This window comes from Pteropus vampyrus, unplaced genomic scaffold, assembly GCF_000151845.1.
Source record: "Pteropus vampyrus isolate Shadow unplaced genomic scaffold, Pvam_2.0 Scaffold34, whole genome shotgun sequence".
NCBI classification, from domain to species: domain Eukaryota; kingdom Metazoa; phylum Chordata; class Mammalia; order Chiroptera; family Pteropodidae; genus Pteropus; species Pteropus vampyrus.
In genome coordinates, this window is record NW_011888815.1 from 646,544 (window position 1) to 666,475 (window position 19,932).

Consider the following 19,932-nt stretch of genomic DNA (forward strand, 5'->3'; position numbering starts at 1 on the left):
TATTATAATAGCATTGCCTACCTCATTCAATGGCTACCACAATTTAGCCGTATACTGTATGTGAAAAGTCACATAAGTAACACTCAGTTTTAACTGTGATTATTCATGGCAAAATATAGGTTCAGATAGTTTGGTTTTTTTTAAGAACTAAAAGATTAGCACTATTAGAATTATAAATACAGGGAAAAAATAAAAATTAAAGAAAATAGGGTTGGTCCATGTTACATAAGTGATAGAGGGAAGGTGGGGAGGAAGAAAAACATTAAACATGAAAAATAGCATACACTCAAGATGATAGAAGTAACACCAAAAATTATTACAAGTAAAAATAGGTTAAAGAACCTCATTAAATGACAAAATCTTTCGGATTCATTTTTTTTTTTCTTAATCCCACTGCACATTGCATGTAAGAGGTAATTTTAAATAGAAGAGAAAAAAAATGATGTATTTCAAAACACGCCTAAATTATCTCTTTAGTTTGTTTGCCTCTACTAAAATATTTTAAAAGAAAAATACTAAAACTAAAAGGATAAACAAACATAAATTAAAGCGGGCATGGCAACAGTAATATATGACGAAGCCATATTCGAGAACAAGGGCATTAAATGGGATTTTGAAATCTTATTCTGATAAAGGGCACAATTCAAAATGAATATATAAAACTCATAAATCTTAAGAATCAAATAACATAGGATTGAAATATACAATGCGAAATGGCAGAAGGGGAATAAATTGTACTCAGAGTGGGAGACTTTGAAGACACTACCTCGGTCTTAAATCAATTGCACAAAAATGATGATAGTGTGTTTGAACAATATTGGTTTTTCATGGATATACGTCAAACTTTTTATAAAAACATCCTTTTTTCTTCAAATATCCATGGAACTGTAAAAAAATTAACCATACACAGGTCTGTAAAAAATTCAAAAATGTTTCCAATGAAGGCAGAAATTGTACACAACACATTTTCTGACAAATAAAGTGAGTCTTAAGTCAAAATGGTTTTAAAAAGAGCCAAAACAAAAACATGAGGAAGTAGCAAAACATCCCCCCCTAAAATCTCACCAAATAAATTAATGTATCAAAGAGAAAATCGATATGAAATCAGTGTAATTAAAGCCATGATAAAAAAAGATATCTGGTGTCTCAGGAGAGACAGCGAAGAACAAGAATAGAAATGTCCCCAACGGAATGTCTCTATGTGTCAGTCATCCCCGTTAAGCAAAATGCCAGCACCTTAGTTAAAAGAGTAAAGATAATCCTGGATTTAGATGATAACTCTCTGTGATCCTAAGCAAATTATTTTAATGACTTTCATCAAATTCTGGGTGAAAGCGGCTCCCAATATTGTTAAATTATTAAATTATTAATAATTTAATTATTATTAAATTATTAAAACCCTGACTGAGTGGACCCTGACTCACAATTACTATCATGATTCGCGGCCCCCCTAAACTAGGAAAGCAATACTCTTTCCTGCACCATTTCCCAAAATGCATCCTACAGAATATTACCAGGTGCTGGGGGGAGGACAGGGAGGTGGGCAGGCAGAAAATTCAGAGCGAAAGCACTTGGAACATGGTGAGTTAAAGAAAATAAAAACGTATTTATGGCTGCAGAATTTTTCAGACTCTCTAATATGCCACTATGCCTTGTGACTTCTTAGAAGGAAATCCAGCACACCGAGCTTCATGAATTTATGTGTCCATTAATTCCTTTTCTGTAAAGATCTCAGGACACAGGGGTGCTGTACAATGTGATTTGGGAAACACTGTCTTTGCTGAATTGTCTTTTGTTTTGCCATCAAAGTATTTGTTGCACATTTTACTATGTCTAAACGGATCTCTTTGCAAGGAGCATTGGGGGTAAAGGGTGGGGTGTGGGGGGCTGGGTGGAGAGCCTTCTTGAGGAGAACACTGGCTATTATTCTGTGATGTCACCAAGTTATGAAGAGGTCAAAGCTCTTGGGTGTCTGAGGGCAAAGCTTAAAAAAAAAAATCATAATAAAAATCTAGATTTTGTGAATCGGGCATTGGAGGCAGGCTCAGAGGAAGGTTTGTTCATAGATATCATCAAGCACAATTCGCTAGGAGAAGAAAAAGTCAAAAAAAGCATCACTGAACCCGTGAACATTGTCCTTCAAAACAGTGTCACCTTCACGTGCTCCCTAGAAGCAAATGAAGGAGGAAGTCAAGTTTGAAAGTTTTCTTCTATGAGATCTCTATTAATTGTATCATTACATTTTGGAGGGATTGATAAGATTACAACTCAAGTGCCTAACATCTTTCGGCGTAAGCTCGTTTGCTGTAAAAAGATAGTTGTTCACGCGGCCATTCAACTCTTTATCCCTCTCCACCTGCTGCCAAATACATTCCACCTCCACTCTTGGGGCCATTATCCCTGCTCCCGTCATACAGAAAACTTCTAGAAATAAACCGTTGGATTTCCTTTTGCAAGAATGGCTTCGCATTGTCCTCCCGAAAACGACTTGTAGGTGAACGCTACCACCTTCGGTCCAGCAAGACTGTGTCTAATTGGATATTGTTGGAATCAATGAGCAGGGAAGCAGGGAGCCTGAATGCAGCTACCAACAACCAACCGTAATGACAGCCCTGCAGAAGCCACAGGGGTGGATTTCTTTATAAAGATGGGAATGAGTTCAAGGCAATTATGGAGACCCCCAGAGAGGTTGTCTTCTTAAAAGATAATTCTACCCGTCCGTGAAAGATATCGGGCTGATATTGCTTCTCCGGCAGCCTCGCCGGTGCCTCGTCACAGCAGTCTCCTGCCCCTCTCCTTTATCGGCTACTCCCTTAAAACGTCCACAAAAGACTTGACTTGACCTCAGCAAGCTACCCCGCTGGTAGCTACTGATAAAGTGAGAAGCGCTATGCACTCAGAAATCGTGTCTGATTGTTACTCTCCTAATCTGCCTCACTCTCTGTCCCCCTCATTCAGGAGAAAGCTCACCCCTAAGGAGAGGGTCTATTTTATTTGTGTACTGACTAGCTCTCAGTTGTCACTTGAATACGCCCATCAGAGAATCGGAAGCTTCTCGTAACAAGAGAACAAATGACACCTTTAAACTAAATAAAAGTGACAGAACATGCTGGAAGCAGGTTCTAATGAGCTTCCTCAAACTGTCTCAGTCTGCCAATACCACTCTCCCCACGTTAAATGGACTCGATTTAAGAAGCAGGAGAAATAACTAGTCTCTAGGTGTCTACTCACAGATTTGCTGATCAGAAAGAAAAGATTATGATTTTAATACCCTTTTCCATTAAAAATAAATGAAGTTATATGGCTGATGATTTGGAAAGGAGAGTAAAGAAAAAAATTATATATAATCAACCGCCCTAAGACAACCACCGGTAGCCATTGTATTTCTTTTTTGTCCTTTATATGGACTTTTTTACATTCTTTTAATTTTATTATAAATTATGGAATGGGTACCTTTCGATAAATCCAGCGGAGAAAGTGATCACACATCATCATGAAAAAAAGAATCAGCACTCTAAGGGCAATCATCTGGTACGGCTTACTGGAAAGAGACACCTAGCTAATACTTCCCACGTATCGAGTTATTTAATCTTCACGACAACCTGCGTAGTAAGTTCTTTCATATGTCCGATTTTACGGATGAGAAAACGGAGGCAATGAGCAGTTAAACCGCTTGCCCGAGGCTACACAGCAAGAAAGCACCAGAGTTCAGACTCGAATCCAGGCCTGTCTGACTCCGAACTTGTTCTTACATCGTGCTCAAGACCTTGAATTCAGGGATCCTTGCAGTCGATGACTTCCCCACTCGACACATCTCGGCTTCTTCAGAATGAATGGCCTTTTACGTTCACCTGTTACCATCGGCACTCCCTACTGGCGCCTGCCCTTTGTTCTGGCCCATTCGAGGACGGGTCTCTGTCTGTTGATTGCCCGACAGCACTCGTGTATGACTTGCTCACTGCATCTTTGATCCACCACATGTAAATCAACACTTCCAAATGTTTGACACATTTTAAACTCTTTATTTATTCTGAGCCCTTTGTGAGCGATTGTGCATATGATCTAATTCTCTTCTTTCTCTCCTTTTCTCTCTCCTTCTCTCCCTACCCCACACGACATCTCATCTTTAAAGATGACGGCGATAGCATCTGCCACTGTAGGAATATGTCTGGTGAAAAACCCTACTCCACCCTCTGAGTCCTAAGCTCTCTCAACATATGGGTCCTAGTTATGATCACTTTTCTTGTCTCGGGCCAACACATAAGGCTGTAAGTTCTGTGAGACCTCATTGTCTTACCCTCTAAAATGTCCGTCAGAAATTCTCTCGGTGTCCTATTTTCAACCAATACTACTGGCTTTCCAGGGGCAATCCATAACATAATCCAAATACTTTAACAAGTATTGTTAACACTTACACGGTTATTGCAATTATTGATAGCTTGATACGGATGACTACAATAGAATTCTTCTGCTTGCTTCATAATTACAATAATATTGTATTTCTTTCTTTTAGCTTTATTTTAAGACTCTAATTTGGATAATTATCCAACAAAGCTCCTGGCAAGCATCTGGAAAATATCAAATTGAAAGAATGAAATACTAAGTTTCTTATCGTAAGAGAATAAAATTTTTCAAGCTGCAAAATTACATCCAAGTTGAAAAACATCCAACATACATGTCCTCTGCTATGAAAATGTCTGTCATGATTAAACATAATCCACATTATAAGAGATTTACAAATTGTGAATTCGACGTAGGAATGCATTTTCCACCCCTCCGCATAACTCCCAAGTATCATACAGTTAATTCTGCCCTTGGGGTATTATTCACATTGAATTTATCACTGATCTGTTGGAAGAAAAATGGTTTCTCCTTAGGACATGTTCAAAAATAAAAATGACTAGAGTGTATTAACAGAACGTACTTCTTCTGTCCACAACGGGAGGAAGGATTTCTTAAGAGAAGTCACAGAGTCAAGTATTGTCTTAAACCTTATAGAGTACAAGACCATGCGTTATTGGAAATGCAAAACCTACAACTGAATACATGCATTTTTCACTTTCAAGTAACGAACTGTCTTTCTTACTCGGTTCTACTCATTTAGGAGAAATGAAAATGTATCGCTTTCCTGTCTTTCTCATTAACCCTCCTCCAACGTCCCTAGGGGGAAGAGATTCACAGTCAATAGGCTAAGTAGCAAGCCAATGAGCATCCATTAATAAGACTTTTCTCTCCTCATTGAGGCCAAGTGACCAGAAGAGGAGCCCTCTTTTCTTGTGTTTCTGTCCCTCATCAAGACGAAATGATTGCCTCATTAACCCCAGTGGCTTCTAAGCTATCTGTTGATTGTAAACTTCAGACCCTGTGCTCTGCTCTGACAAGACCACAAAAGGCAAGTGGATCCCAGAGGCACAAGCTATGACAAACAACAGCTACTACAACCGAAGTCCAGTTTTACTGGCACATGTAGTCATGGAGTTGTGTGATTATGTAATGGATCTCTGATGGCTGAGTTCAAGTCATCGCCCCATGGATTGTAATGATAAGCGTGAGTATCACGGAGGTGGTTTAGCTGGATAGTATTGTTCCCCAAACGTGTCCTGAGGGGTTCTTATCCCAAGCTGTTCTGATGGGTGCTTGCTAAGTGCCTGCACACACGCTCATTCAAAATCTGAACTTCAAAGTAAGAATTCAGATGCCTTCCAGGCCTGGCTGAAGGAAACTCAGACTTCTCATCGGCCTGACTAGATGACACCCCAAGGGGAAAGGCAAACATGCATTCAGACAGGAATCGTCCCCCTTTGATTTCCTCGTGGTGTTTCACAGGTGAGACAATAAGAACAGCTGTTGAAAGGGATTATGACTCTTGCCTCTTCCAGGGCCCGAAAAGCAATAAGCATCCTTTATAACAAACGCAGCAATAAGCATCTCTTACAACAAACGCGGCTTGTTATGGCCTCGCTTGTGATACACATTTCTTGGATTCACTTCTTGAGATCTCAAACTGTGACACACAAATAAAACTAGTCGTGTTATCTTTTGCAATCTGGAAAACAGTGACGATCACTCTTTAGGCCAGACAACATGTGCAGAGAAGGGCGGGTGCGTTTTCATGCAGCAGTGAGCCAAGTGGTTTGCGATGTGCCTTCTCGATGGAGAAAAAGTTTTCATCTGTACCTGAACGTTCCTTTTGAAGGCAAAGACGTTCTTGGTTATTATCTTTCCCAACTCCTTATCACAGATTTAAAATGAAAATGCTCATCCTTCAGGCTAAGTGATGTATATACACTCATAGGTACACCTATGATTATAAATATGCTAATAACATTTTGCATTAACATAGAGGATGAAAGAGCTTCATAGAAGATGCTTAGCTCATTAATCATCAGGGTATCCATGAAATAGCTAGGTGAAAGAGGGAGGGGATGGTTTGCCAGCTTCTTCGAATGACAGAAAACTGCATGGTGTAAGCAGTTAGCTCCAATTTGTCTCGTGACCCTTTTGCAGGGCCTGAGAGAACACGGAACACTGTCTTCAAGTTCGGACTGACTTATACCACGTTCCTCCCGCATAATGATCAAGGCCCTCGTTGGTGGTCACTAAGTGTTCTATGCTTCCACTCTTCTCGTCCACCCTGGATCCCATGGGGACCAGCAGAAAGCTGACGGGGCTGCTTGCTCACAGACTCAGGGAGGTTTTCCAAGCTTTCTATCTCCATGCTTTATGCTCGATTCCTCTCGATGAGGAACATCCTTTCAATGTGTACCTCAGCTTACCTGACGCGTTTGCCGCATGTCAACCTGCTAACCTCACTCCAATCCCACTGCTTGAGGGCTTCTTAAAGATAGAGCCCCTGCCTCCTACACTCAACCCGCCATTGAGAAGCACCGCATGCCACTTAGGCCTTCAGAATGCCACGGGCCATGACAACAAACTCTGGCTCCCTTGGAATTAGGGTCTCCTGAATGTTTCTGGGACGACGTCAGAGAGCCCCTCCAGGCCTGCCGGGGTGACGCTGTAAAGCGGAAGTTACCGTGAGCGTGGTATAGGTGTACGGGTAGTGGTAAGCCAGGTAGCAGACATCCTCATTGTGCGGGAAGGTGACGGTGAAGGTGAGGGTATAATAACACTTCCCAGACGCTGCCCCCGTGACGGTTGCACTCTGCCGATAATGGTTTCTGAAAGAGAAAGGAGAGAGGAGACTGAGGGAGAGGCGGGGGAAACAGTCGTGTGGGGACCCAGGTGCTATCAAGCTCTTGTGTTACACGCGGGCAAAATGTTTATTCGAAACACGATGTGGGAGAAGTTTAGAAAACAGAGAAATGTACAAGTGCGCTTACTGCCAGGTCACGAGCCAAATCAGCAGCATCTAGACTGGTCCATCTGGCTCCTAATTATAGTATATATGCCACAGGCCTTTCCTTGCTGTGTCTAAAAATGAGGCTGTAGAGTCACTGAGCTAGAAAACAGAGGAAAATGTGGATCATTCTGTTTTTTCTAGGATTCGACTGCAGACATATACTTTATTACTCAAATCTGAGTTTGCCCGACCTCTGCCGCTCCCTAGACCACGAAGCGGAGCCCTTCCTTCCCCTTCCGCCTGCCAAGTGGGCTTATTAGCAATCACCACTATATGTCGAGTTCCAACTCGAAACGTAACATACGCCATCTCATGCTATCTCTGCGATGACCCGTTCCGTAGATGAAGAAGCAAAGGCTTCGGAAAGTTAACTTGTCAAAGGTCACAGAGCTAGTAAGAGGTTAATATGGGACTCGAACCCAGATCTGTCTGCAAAGTCTCTGTCCTTTCCACTACAGAAAGAATCCTCCCAACAGGATGTACTTCTCACCCCAAATGTGGCTCGGCTTCTTAGAGCTGGAGCCTGCACATTTCCCTTTGTCAAAGATGTAGAATCAATTTTGAGACTTCAGAGAACAGTATCACAGTAAATTGCCCCCAGAAGTACAGTCTGCACAATATTTTCCCCACACGCTGCCAAATATGCTCTTGCCATTCCCGTTGATGCTGATACAGCTGTGCAGGCTTTCCCGAGACATGTTATCATCAAGCCCGCATCGTAATGCAAAATACGCATGGGCACCAAAAGATGTGGTTGCACCTTCGAACATTTCTAATGTTGGCTTACTTGTCCACTGTGCGTTGGGGTCTTCTTCGGGGAAAGGGTGGGGAGAGGGAAGAAGTAGATAATTATTCTGTGTGCTCTTTTAACATATAAAAAAATATGGATTATTCTTTTCTGACTTTTTGCTACCTTCACACCACCCACCCCTGCCAAAGAAAAAAAAAAAAAAAAAGAGGCAAACGAGAGTTTTGCAGTTATTTTCCATTTATAAAACTAGAAATGGGAGTAAAAGAGCGTGGTAATCTCACGGACTATGGCCTGATACATTTCTCTGGCCTTGGTTTCTTCCCACATGGCTCCCTGGAGCCTGGGTCATTCTAGGGAGAGAAGGATGCCCCCTAATGGTGTGAGCCCCGAGTGACCACCCCACCCAGCTGTTCAGCATCACATTAATGGGACCCATTTCTTCTGTGACAATAGGACTCGAAACTTCAAAAAGGCATCTTCACCTACAGCGCCATCTCAATCTCGATACGTAATTGAGTCTACTTTCTCCAGATTCCTCCAACATTCTGTAGTTTCTCCTGAGCTAAAGCTCTGGTTATCGGAGCGTATGTAACGAAGCAGGTGGGAGTTTGGAAAGCTTGCAAGCCACATATGCTCTATCTCTTTTCTCTTTCTGAGTTCACTCATAAAGTCTCCACCGGCAAATGCATCCTCAGTTCACACCGAGATGAGCCTAGCCAATCACACCTTCCCACAATGGAAGAGCCGACCAAAATGACATGAGCTTGTCAAAATGGTCAAAGCGTGGAAGAGTTTCACCTGTAAACATAGATATGGGAGCACATACTTGCACACAGACACACACACACACACACACACACACACACACACACACACACACACACACCAGGTGAGGGTAAAGGCAGATGGAAACACATCTAGTGTCTCACCATCGCCCAGTTCTTGCAAACAATGAAGGGCACCTGTCCTTAAGGTGAAGAGCTGCCCCCAAGGGCAAGTGGGCGTGGTCTCACTGGACAGGAGCCTTGCCGTTTTTTTAGGTTTCCCATTGTACTCTCAAGGACACTGAAATCACAGGCACGTGCGTGCACACTAAGCAAACTCGACCTGACCCCACCAGCCACTGGAGGGAGCACGACAGAAAGGAAGTGAGGGTGTGAAATCCCCATCTCTTTGCTCTTCCTGCCATTCACACCGAACCTGGGCTCCAGGCGAGGAACAGCTATAGTAAAATCGAGAGAGAGAGAAAATGGGATCATTCGTAACTTTTGAGCTTCTGGGAGCCCGGGTGCTAGTGATTTAAGGAAAGTGTAAGAAATGTGAATGGAAGTTTTATCTCTATGAAATCTACCTTCTCATACACATACACACACACACACACACACACACACACACACACTCTCTCACACTCAGGCCACTTCTCATGGCCAAGACTAAAAGCTCTCCTCTGATAAGCCTGTTTCAGGGTGGTTGCAGACTGCGGGAATTGAAGAAAAGATGGATATTTCTCATCTAGGATGAGTTTCGGCTAAAGGAGATGCAGTCACCACCCTGGCTTGGGGTTTAAACTCTAGCTGGACCTAAAACAAACGTCGGGATTCCCCACTGACCCTCCTGGTGGCCGTATCAGAACAGGAGGATCCAGGAAATGATTCTACTACCCCTGAAACTTCCCTCTTCAGAGACCTTTAAACTTTCCCAAGATCCCCTTCCTCAACGGGAAACGCCTGATATGTCCCTAAAGTGAAGCCCTTGGCTTGCTACAATTCAATTTGTCCACCATAAAGTGAGATCCCATCAACAAATTATTTTTGTTTTCCCGGTTCTTATGTGAACGTACTGAGGGATGTTTGCAAGGCGGTCACATTCATCCTTCATATTTTAAATGGTCCCCCTGTTCTTCTGTCGTATGGAAACCCCTTTCCTTCTTCTTCATTCAGCCAGCTCCTCATCTTCCGTCAAGACTCCACTTGAACATTTCCTCTTCCGGGAAGCCTTCCCTGATGTCTGCCCTTTCACGTAGTTCTTACGTATCATACTGTGTCTCTCCCTCACTGCCAACACTTCATGGCAGGAATCATGCTAATTCATTCGTGTATCTTCATGCTTGGCACAGTACCTGAACGTAGCAGCTGCTCTGTTAAAGTTTGTAGAATAAATGGACCTAAGACGCCAGGAGTAATAATTAGGACGCTTAACATATATTATCTCTAACTGTAATGATCCCTTTTGAAGCTAAGGGTTATACGCACTCTACAGATGAGGAAATGGAGGGTCACAGGTGTGAAATGTCTTGGGCAGCTCCATACAACAGGCAGAGTAAGCAGGATTCAACTCTAAGTGTGGGCTTACTTCAAAATCAAGATTTATTATTATCATTATTATTATTATCAAAATCATCATCATCACCTCTCTTAAGAATGGGCCAGAGGTTTTGGGGCCCAATTCATCAAGCGAGAATTTGAAATTTTCATCTTCATAAATCAGGGCTGCCTATAAACTTAAAGTCTAAAATAAAAGAAGGAATGCAAAATCATCCAGATGAGAACCGACGCAACTGATCCATATCACTATGATTCTTTATGTCATTGGTATGTGATGCCAGTAAAGTGTTTCTCCTAGTTATTAATAACAATTGCTAACATTCATGAACACCTACTATGCACCAGACGCTGTTCGAAGCTTTCCGTGTGCTTTACCTGATTTCATTGTCAAAGCAGCTCTCTTAGGTCGATGCCATTATTATCCCTGTTTTACAGATGAGAAATCTGAGGTTGAGAGAGGCTGGGATAATTTTCCCAAGGCCACACCATTAAAGAGTGGTAGAAGTTTGATTCTGAGCACTGTCTCTCCTCAAGATGCTCTCCCAAGGTGGGGGAGAAGCCTGGTGAAATCAAATGTGATCTCTGATTTGCTGGAACCCAGACAGGCAGGTCATCTAGGGTCAAAGATGATCTGAGATTGCAGACATCCAGCCATCCTACAGAGAAAAGCCTCCTCTTTGTTTTCCTGTCCCCTGAACCATTTATCTTCAGAATGATCTGCACTTTCATAATCATAAAGCTTTCAATGAAGCAAGGAGCAAAGCACACAAATGCAGTTATATACTCCATCTATTTCCGTTTGTACTTAAAAATATGCTGGGAAGTCTTCTTTTTCCCCCTCTGTGTGTATGAAATAAGCAAATGCTAAGAGAGAGAGTAATTAGGTAATCTTGCGATGACGATGGCTGTGTTTAACAAGGGTGCGTCGCTTCGCTTCACGGGGCCTGGTAGGGTGGAACAACCAAGTCACCAGGCTCCCCCGTGTCTGCGGTGTCTCTAATCATCTACATAACACCCGATCTCTCTCCTGAGATCCCTGGGAAGGAGGCATGATGGCCGAGCTCTTGTATGACATTCATCTTCATGAGTGAGCTGTTCATCTCCTCTCACCGGCGGAGAATAAATGTCAGAAGAGACCAAGAGACCGGCCGCTGAGTACTACACAGCCACACCGAGCGTGTCACCCTCCCTCTGCCCTTCAGCACCGAAACGAGGTTAGCCCGGAGCTGGGAGGGACTCTGCAAAGGCGTATGGTACCTGCAGAAGCAGACCGCAGGGGACGAAGTCAGGCAGAAACGAAGACTGGCCTTGCTTACTTTCATGAGAGGCGTGAAAAAATGAGCCTGCCCGTTAACGTTCTTCCCTGTAGGGATCGCTTTGTGGTTTCTGGCCTACTGAGCTGCTAGGTGGGTGGGGGAGAGGGAGGAGGTGAGGGTGTGGGACGGAGGCAGGAGGATCAACTGAGCACATGGAGAAAGTTCTAGAATTTCTCTTTAAACTTCTTAGGATCTAGGTAATGAGAAAGAAATTATCTAAGGTTTAATCTGGGGATTAACACCGCTGGCCTTACACAGCCCATGTCAATATGATGTAGTGAGTAATTACAAAACAAACTAGAGTATGATACAGCCATTTTACCCCCTCTTCTCTGTTGTTTTCCAAGGTTGGGATATGAAAAACACATTGCATTTCGCATCTACGGTTTTCATATGTCAAGTAGTTAAGTATCAATTGCTGTATGGGAGGAGGCTCCCTAAAGGAGGGGTAGAAATAGGTCGCTACCACATTCTTTTGCTTTTAGCTTCTGGCAAGGTATTTAAGTTTGCAGAAGCCTAGATTAGTGGATTTACACTAATTTATCTAAACCAAACCTTGCAATATAGACAATTTTTAAAATTCTGCTTAGAAGTCATAGAATGACAATAGTATTATTTCAAGTAGAAATGGCCAAGAAAATGGAAGAATGGGTATGCCCTACCTTACTCTTAATACCAGCTCTTTCTCAAGAATTCTTACTTATATAAAAATAATCTAATCAGATCTGGGAAGTTAACCAATGATTTTCAAAATTATCCAAAAGACTATTTACATTATGTTTTTCATGCTGAACCCTAAGGTTATATGCCCTGAGTTATCAGCAATATAAAAATATAGTTAACCCTTAAACGAGAATTTGAACTGTGTACATACACTAACACACAATTTTTTTAATAAATACTTTAAATGGACTTTCTCTTATTATTTTCTTAATTTCCTAGCTTACATTATTATAAGAATATAGTATATAATACATGTAACGTATCAAATATATGTTAATTGAATGTTTATGTTATCGGTAAAGCCTCTGGTCAACAGTAGGCTAATAGTTAAGTTTTGAGGGAGTCAAAAGTTATACGTGGGTATTTAGTCTACAGCCATGCCACCCTGAACAAGCCCAATCCCGTCTGATTTTGGAAGCTAAGCAGGGTCGGGCCTGGTTAGTAATTGGATGAGAGACCACCTAGGAAGACCAGGTGCTGTAGGCGTAAAAAATAAAATAAAAAATAAGGGATTATAAGCTGACAAGGTCCTTGCAATCTGTGAGGTCAACTAAGGGTTGCCTTGCCTAAAAAAAAAAAATGTTATATGTGGATTTTTGACTAGGCAGAGGGATAGTGCCCCCTACCCCTGCATTGCCCAACGGTTGACACATGACAATGAGGTAGACGGTTAAAATGATTACTTGTTTCGTCTTTTTCTCATCATTTAAAAACCTTAACCTTTTGTGTGTTTCCTAATGCACACAATGTATCAGTATAGTAATGCGTATATAACTGATCAAAAAATAATTTATAAACACATCTATGCGAGAAGTTCGTGAATAAATAATAGCTTAGCAAAATAGCTTGGAGGCTGCATTCTAGCTGATGACAGGACCCACAAAGCAGTCAGCCCGCCCCCTTCACAGGCCATCGCTGTCACTTTTTGAGGGAGACGAGTGTTACATTCTTTCTATCTTCTTCTCCTTCACCCTTCCATAGACAAACTCGGGGACCATGGCCCCTGGTTCTCTCCACAGTGACCATCCCAGCACGGAACATGGCACTAAATCTGGGAATTGCACAGCATGATAGAAATAGAACTTTCTGAGTTCCTGATGATATAGCGAAGACAAATAAGGAGGTAAAGTTCTCCCAGGGGAGAGAAAAAAGGCAGAGATGAAGCAAAGAAATCTTCTAGGGCAAATTGACTCGGATCGCGACGGGTAGAAAGGGAGCGGTGTAGTGTTTACTCTGAGGCATTCTGCAGTAGGAAAGGTGCTCTGGTTTATGGCGGAGTCGAGATACATGGATCGGTCCCATCTTTAGATCACTGTATTGGAACTATATTAACACAACGCGGTGAGGAATCGTAAAACAGACCGCACAACGAGGTAGCAATCTCATCCATTTATCTCTGCTGTATGCGTGGCCGGAATGTGAGAAATGAATTCCATTATACATTCACGGACTTCTGCCACCTCTCTGCTCCTCCTTAATCACATAACGATTGCCTCGTTAATGAATCCGAGAGCTCGGAAAGTTAGCACTGGCTTTCCTTAGGCCAAGGCTGTGCTTTTCGGATGCATGGCGTCTTCTTTCTCCTTTCTGCGGGTGCTTAATCCATCCCCTTAAGCCTGCTCCTTATCCTCCACCTGCAAGACGGCCAGCCTCCGGAAAGAGCTATGCCTCGCCGGGAGAGGATGCTAAATGTTAGGCTTGTCCAAACTCTTACTAAGCTCCAGATCCATAGCCGGCTGCAAGTGGGGTCTTTCATGTTTATTTAAGGTTACTCTTTTCAGAGGACACGAAAAGCCGTTCTTGACACACCAACGTCCAAATCCAGGCTTTTGTTATTTTCCCCTGCAGCTGTGGCCTCTATTACCTTGAGGTGATTTTTAGTCTAAATCTCTTTGGACCACAGAAAGATCCTCAGAGTCTCTAAGTAGATAGGCCGGAGGAGTCATTGCCGGAGAGGTGAATGGAAAACCGACGACATTGCAATATTTTGCTACTGTTCTAGAGAATAGAATCAAAATATTACTTAGGCCCATGTCCCAAACCATCAAGGACTGTAGGCTGCCACCTCTTTTATTATAAACTGTCGGTCAGCGCAGCTCTGTCATGCAGACCGTTACCTCTGTGGCGATTTCTGCCTCTGGGTCTGATAGAGCAACTATTCTTGACCTTTCGTGTCTATCGGTGCTCCTGTCCTCCTGGCCTCAAAGGCCAAGAAGCGTAAGTGCCTATACATTCTGTGATACTGATGACAACCTAAATTCTAGAATGTCTGATTTTCAGTTTTTTTAGTATCTTATTTTCCATCAAAAAAAAAAGCACAAGTCAGCAATTCACGGGTCTGGATTTCTTGGACTGAAAGATATGGCTACTTTAAATTTCATTATCATTTTATATGTTACACTGATGAAAATGGCTACTGATAAAGTGTGGAAGATGAATTTTGAAGACTGTCTCTCTTTTGCATTTTTCCAAATCACCTTACTATGGAGGAACAGTGACCTAACTGTTATTTATCGCATACCCACCCTCAGCTGCTCTGGAAAACTGAAGCATGGGATGGGCGAGAACAGGCTGGGACTTCTCAGACTTTTTGTTCACCAGGAAAAAAATGGAAAGAGGTAAAGAACTAAAACTTGATACACTAATCACAAGTTGAGTCCGTACAACTTCTAATGTCCAACGCGGCCTCATCAAGGTCGCAATGTGTTTACGTGAAGATGGACCCCATTCGGCAAATCAAAAGCTATTTCTTGGGGTCTACCATGAGTGCCACTGACCATGCTTATGCCTCTGAAGGGCGACGCATTTGCTGCTGAGACAGTGACAGGTATAGCAGACAAGCTCAGAATGCTGAGGTTTGTAAGAGCAAAGTGGAAAAGCAGGAGATTGAGTAGAGACAACGCTATTGCAACTCACTTGTAATAACAGATTTCATAGCCTGTCCGCATCCAGGTGGGCCTGCCAAGAAGAGCCTCCTTCACAGAATACAGAGTTGGCTGCATTCCTGCACAAAACAAAGGCGGGATTAATCCACCGAGGAAAGAGAAAAGGGCAAAACTGTTGTAGCGGGCTGTCTGATGGCCCCCAATGACATCCAGGTCTTAATTCTCAGAACCTGGGACGATTACCTTACATGGCAAGAGAGACTTTGTAGATCTGATTAAATTAAGGTCTCTGAGATGGGGAGGTTATCCCAGTGGGCCCCAAATTCAATTGCAAGCATCCTTAGAAGAGAGTCTGAACAAGTGTAGACTACAGAGGAGAAGCGGTGTGACTGAAGCAGAGACACGTTTGAAAATGCTACGCTGCTGGCTTTGCCGATGCAGGAAGGGACCAGGGACTGAGAAGAACGTAGTTCTAAAAGCTGGAAAAGGAGCAAAAAAAACAGAAACTCCCCTAGAATCTCCAGAGGGAGCATGGCCTTTCCAACACCTTGGCATTAGCCCAGTGTCACTGATTGTGGGCTTGGGGACTCCAGAACCGTGAGAGAGTAAATGTGTCTTGTTTTAAGCCATAAAGTTTGTGGCGATTCATCACAGCAGCCGCACAGAGTGAGTACAAGGGTCGAGGTCCCCATTTCCTGTTTCTCCAGCAGCAGAACAAAATAGAGGCAGTTCCTGTGCTCGGACCTGGACAGACGGGAACATTTACTCCTTCCTGAAAGCTGTTCAACGAATTAGTCCACAACCCGGCAAAAACACAGGATTTCCCATTCCTGCAAATGTTCCATATAAATTCAGACTGCCAGTCAGTCTTTGGCCCTTGTATGTCTTCTTTAAAAATGGCACAGGTATTCAGGAGAAGGTAAACTTTCTCCAGAGCTTTCTCTGAATGGAAATCAGTGTCGGGTTGCGCTGTTTGCCTGTCTGTAACAAATAAGTCCATCCCAAGACCGTGGGATTTGGGAGATGGAGAGAACTAAATAAATGAGAGGGCTCGCTGACCTCAAGAAGTTCAAGGGGGGGCGAGGGGGTCGGGAATTGGCGGGGTGTTAGCGCGGTATTCACGTCCCCTGGGAGGCGGAGGGAGGATTTTTAGCTTCCCCGCAGTCTTGCCACGCCTGGCAACCAAAACGTGTCAACCCTCCCTCCTTCGACCCCTTTGGGAACCCAAGCAGGGCTTCTGACGGTGACCAGAATAATCAGCAAGCAGCATCACCCCCACCGTCATCCAGAAACTGTCTATTCAGAGCTCGTACCGTAATTAAACTGGCTGTTGGGCTTTTCACAGTTGATGATGTTAAAACGGTAAGGGACGGCGGGCCTCATGCCGCCCACCTTGAAGTAGAACCACTGCTGGTGCTGGGCGCTGCTCACGTCGGCATTGAGCAGCAAGTCGTACTCAAACCTGCCAAGTCGGAGGGAAGACAGGAGTGTGAAGGGTCTGACAGGTCACCTCCGACCCTGACGGCCTACGCGTCACAGACCCAAGACCCGGGCTCTCGGTGCCCTGGTGAGTGATACTCCCATCACCCAGGTCTCACAGCCATGGACGGAGGTCATGGGAATTCAGGGCGGGGGAGGTAGGGGGCGGCATTTTGGTTTAGAAGAGTCAGTGACACAACCGTAGCATATCTTTTTTATTAAATTGTGATGAAGTCTCTATCTAGCTGGAAAAATGCAAGTGTACTCTTTCCCAGAGAAAATTCATCACATCTGGTTGGACGCGCCATTACTGGTCGAAGCTGGACATCAACCCTGAGCCTCAGTCTTCTCATTTGGAAAGTGGGAATAGTGTCTAGACATGCAGTGGTGTTTATAAAAGTTAACTAGTATAATATATATGTAATACATATAATTAATATAATGCATACACATTTATATATACGTATATGTATATATGTAAATCCCCAGCAAAGCAACAAACATGAATTATGCTGGTTGTTTATTCATTTTTTTCCCCTTTCTTAATTGATATACATGCAGGAAAGCTCGCTAATCTTAAACTCAATAAATTTAAACAAATTCATCTGGATACACTAGATGACAACTGCCCAGGTCAAGATACAGGTCACTTCCAGGACCCCGAAAGGCTCTTGTGCTTCCTTCCCGTCCCAGTCACTCTGTCTCCAAAGCTAATTAATTTTCTGAGCTTTAGCAAAAGAACTAGCAATGCAGTTTTGACTTAAACATATCCGGGTGCTTCATTTTCAAAAATATTGCTGTCCCATCCCCTAGGCATGCTCCTGGAGCTGCTCTTCTCGAAAGGGCAATGTTTTTGCTCTGAGATAGTCATCCTCTCCTGCCCTGGACCCATGATAAAGGGCAATCCCTAGTGGGATTTGTGGAAAGGTAGAGCTCTGGACAACACATAGCAGAGCAGAGTAGAGCTGACTGATGGATTCCCACTCCTTACTCTAACTGCTGAGGTTGCCATACGAGGAAAAAGCATGACCTGCTGAGAGGCACTCACGTGAACAATTGTGGAAAGTCTGTGACCCTTAAATTGTCTGCTGTGCCCACAAGGTGCTCTCTCCAAAAAAACGATCATAAAAATCCCTTGCCTGTAAGTAGGCTTGTTTGCTGTCATGTGACCGTCACCCTGACCGCAACTGATCCATTTAGGATTCTACACTCTGGCCAAAGGGAGATATATGGAGAGACCCAAGCCAGGCCAGCAGCTAAGGCACACCCTGAACGGATCGCTGTCCCACCAGCCGTTCCCTAAGCAGGCCTGCTCTCCTGGACCCTGTGAACATTATACACGGAGAGAAGGAATAATAAAAGTGTAGGAAGAAGCGGAAGGTGAACCGGCAAACAGAAAAGAGAAGAAGGTGGGTGAGGATTCTCGACATGATGGTCTTTCCCTTTATCAGCCCAAGCAGCTCAACGGGTACTTGTTTTATGTGCTGAGCTTCCTTGAAATAATCCGTGTACGAGAGAGAGAGAGGGAGGGAGGGAGAGGGAGGGAGGGAGGGAAGGAGAGATCACCTCTTACCTCTCCTCCCAAAAATAAAAACTCCAGAAATGACTCCTCGTGGATACAAAATGGGTCCGAGCAACACTCAGTTCTGAGCTCTAGCGTGGCGACCGCGCCCCGCTGAATAAGGGCTAATGTTGACTGAGCACTCACCACAGGCCAGCCTCTCGTCTAAGAGCTGCATGTGTGCTATCTAACTCCCATAAGACCCCTCTGGGGTGGCTGCTCCTACTGCCCCCTCTTTGTGGGTGAGGAAAGGAGGGCATGGCATAGTTGGGCGACATGCTCAGTCTCCCGGTTGGAAAGGGGTGATGTTGCTCTGGATTTCTGGTCCCAAAGCCTGAGACCGCCACGCCATTGATGGTTGCGGACTGTTCCTTTCAGAAGGTCACCCACAGGAGATGGATTTTATATCTTGCCTTTTGGCAAATGGCAAACGTAGTCTACCCTGCCATCGTGGGAAGGATTATAGCAAGAACAGAGATCTCTTCCGCCACCGGAAATGTCTGTTTTATGTCCCTCTTCTAGTTTGAGCAGTCATAGACTTCCTTGCCTAGAAAATCCTTGCCTATGAATGAGAGCTCATTGGTCAGTTGTGGCTGGGACACGAGGCACTGATCATCCCCTTGAATGCAAGAAGGCTCTTCTCACTAAGGGAAGGCCCAGGTTTTTGCCACCTAAAGACACAGCTATGGGACACGGAAAGGTACAGGAATAGGGGACCCCGTGTACCCTTTCGTGTCAACACAACCAGCCCTGGCATCAGTAGAAGCACAAACGCCCCAGTCAAAGTGTCCTCATATCCAAATAGGAACCCATTATTTAGAACACAGGGGTCTGCGTAACAGTCCACTTTCGGTGCCCTCCTTGCCATGACATCAACTGGTGAGTCCCCTAGTGGCGTGCTGGTCAGTGTTTACCAACCGACCGCCTTCATTTGTAGCATCTGCCACTTTTCATGGTGTAAATGCCCCCAGCACGGCTGGTTTCAAGCTACCGAGGTGAGGTCACTGCAGAGAGTAGAGAAGAGGTCACCCCACATGCTCGCTTGGGCTACCGCGGCCCTCCTTACTTACTCACGCACTTGGATGGCTTTGCGAAGATTTCCTGACTCGAACTTGGAGGAGAATCGTAAAACGCCGGAAGCCGTGTCTGGCCTGTAATGGAACAGGGAACGTGCGAGCCTATGAGTTATTGCTCTTCTTGGGCACGTGTTGACATTTCTGAGATAAGCGTTCTCTTCCCGATCTTTAACCCAAATAGTCATCACGCTGACTTCGGGAGCCGGAATGGATTACTAGCACGAGGCACACTTGTTCCCACGGCACTGTCAGAACTCTCCATGCTCTTTCCACCCCCCACCCCCCTCCGCCGACTCGCGAGACCACCTACCAAGGCTCATCTAAGCTGAAAACGACTTTATTCATAACGTCACCAGGCTGGATGAATCTCCGGATGTCCTCGATGATCTTGATCCTGAAAGAGAAACATTGGGAACCTTTCGAAGGCTGATTCTCACTCCTTACTCCACTCAGTCTA

At 44.0% G+C, this 19,932-nt stretch overlaps 1 protein-coding gene and 1 pseudogene across 1 annotated transcript in view; one reads left to right on the forward strand and one right to left on the reverse strand.

Moving 5' to 3' along the window:
* AGBL1 (ATP/GTP binding protein like 1) overlaps nucleotides 1-19,932 on the reverse strand; it is a 545,529-nt gene that overhangs the window by 259,804 nt on the left and 265,793 nt on the right. The window contains exons 12-14 of the mRNA XM_023529006.1: nucleotides 16,673-16,821; nucleotides 15,391-15,478; nucleotides 7,034-7,178 (exon numbers count right to left, since the gene is read on the reverse strand). Of these exons, the coding sequence (XP_023384774.1) occupies nucleotides 7,034-7,178; nucleotides 15,391-15,478; nucleotides 16,673-16,821 (382 nt within the window). The remainder of the gene's footprint in view (nucleotides 1-7,033; nucleotides 7,179-15,390; nucleotides 15,479-16,672; nucleotides 16,822-19,932) is intronic.
* Nucleotides 12,842-12,960, forward strand: LOC111738063 (annotated as a pseudogene).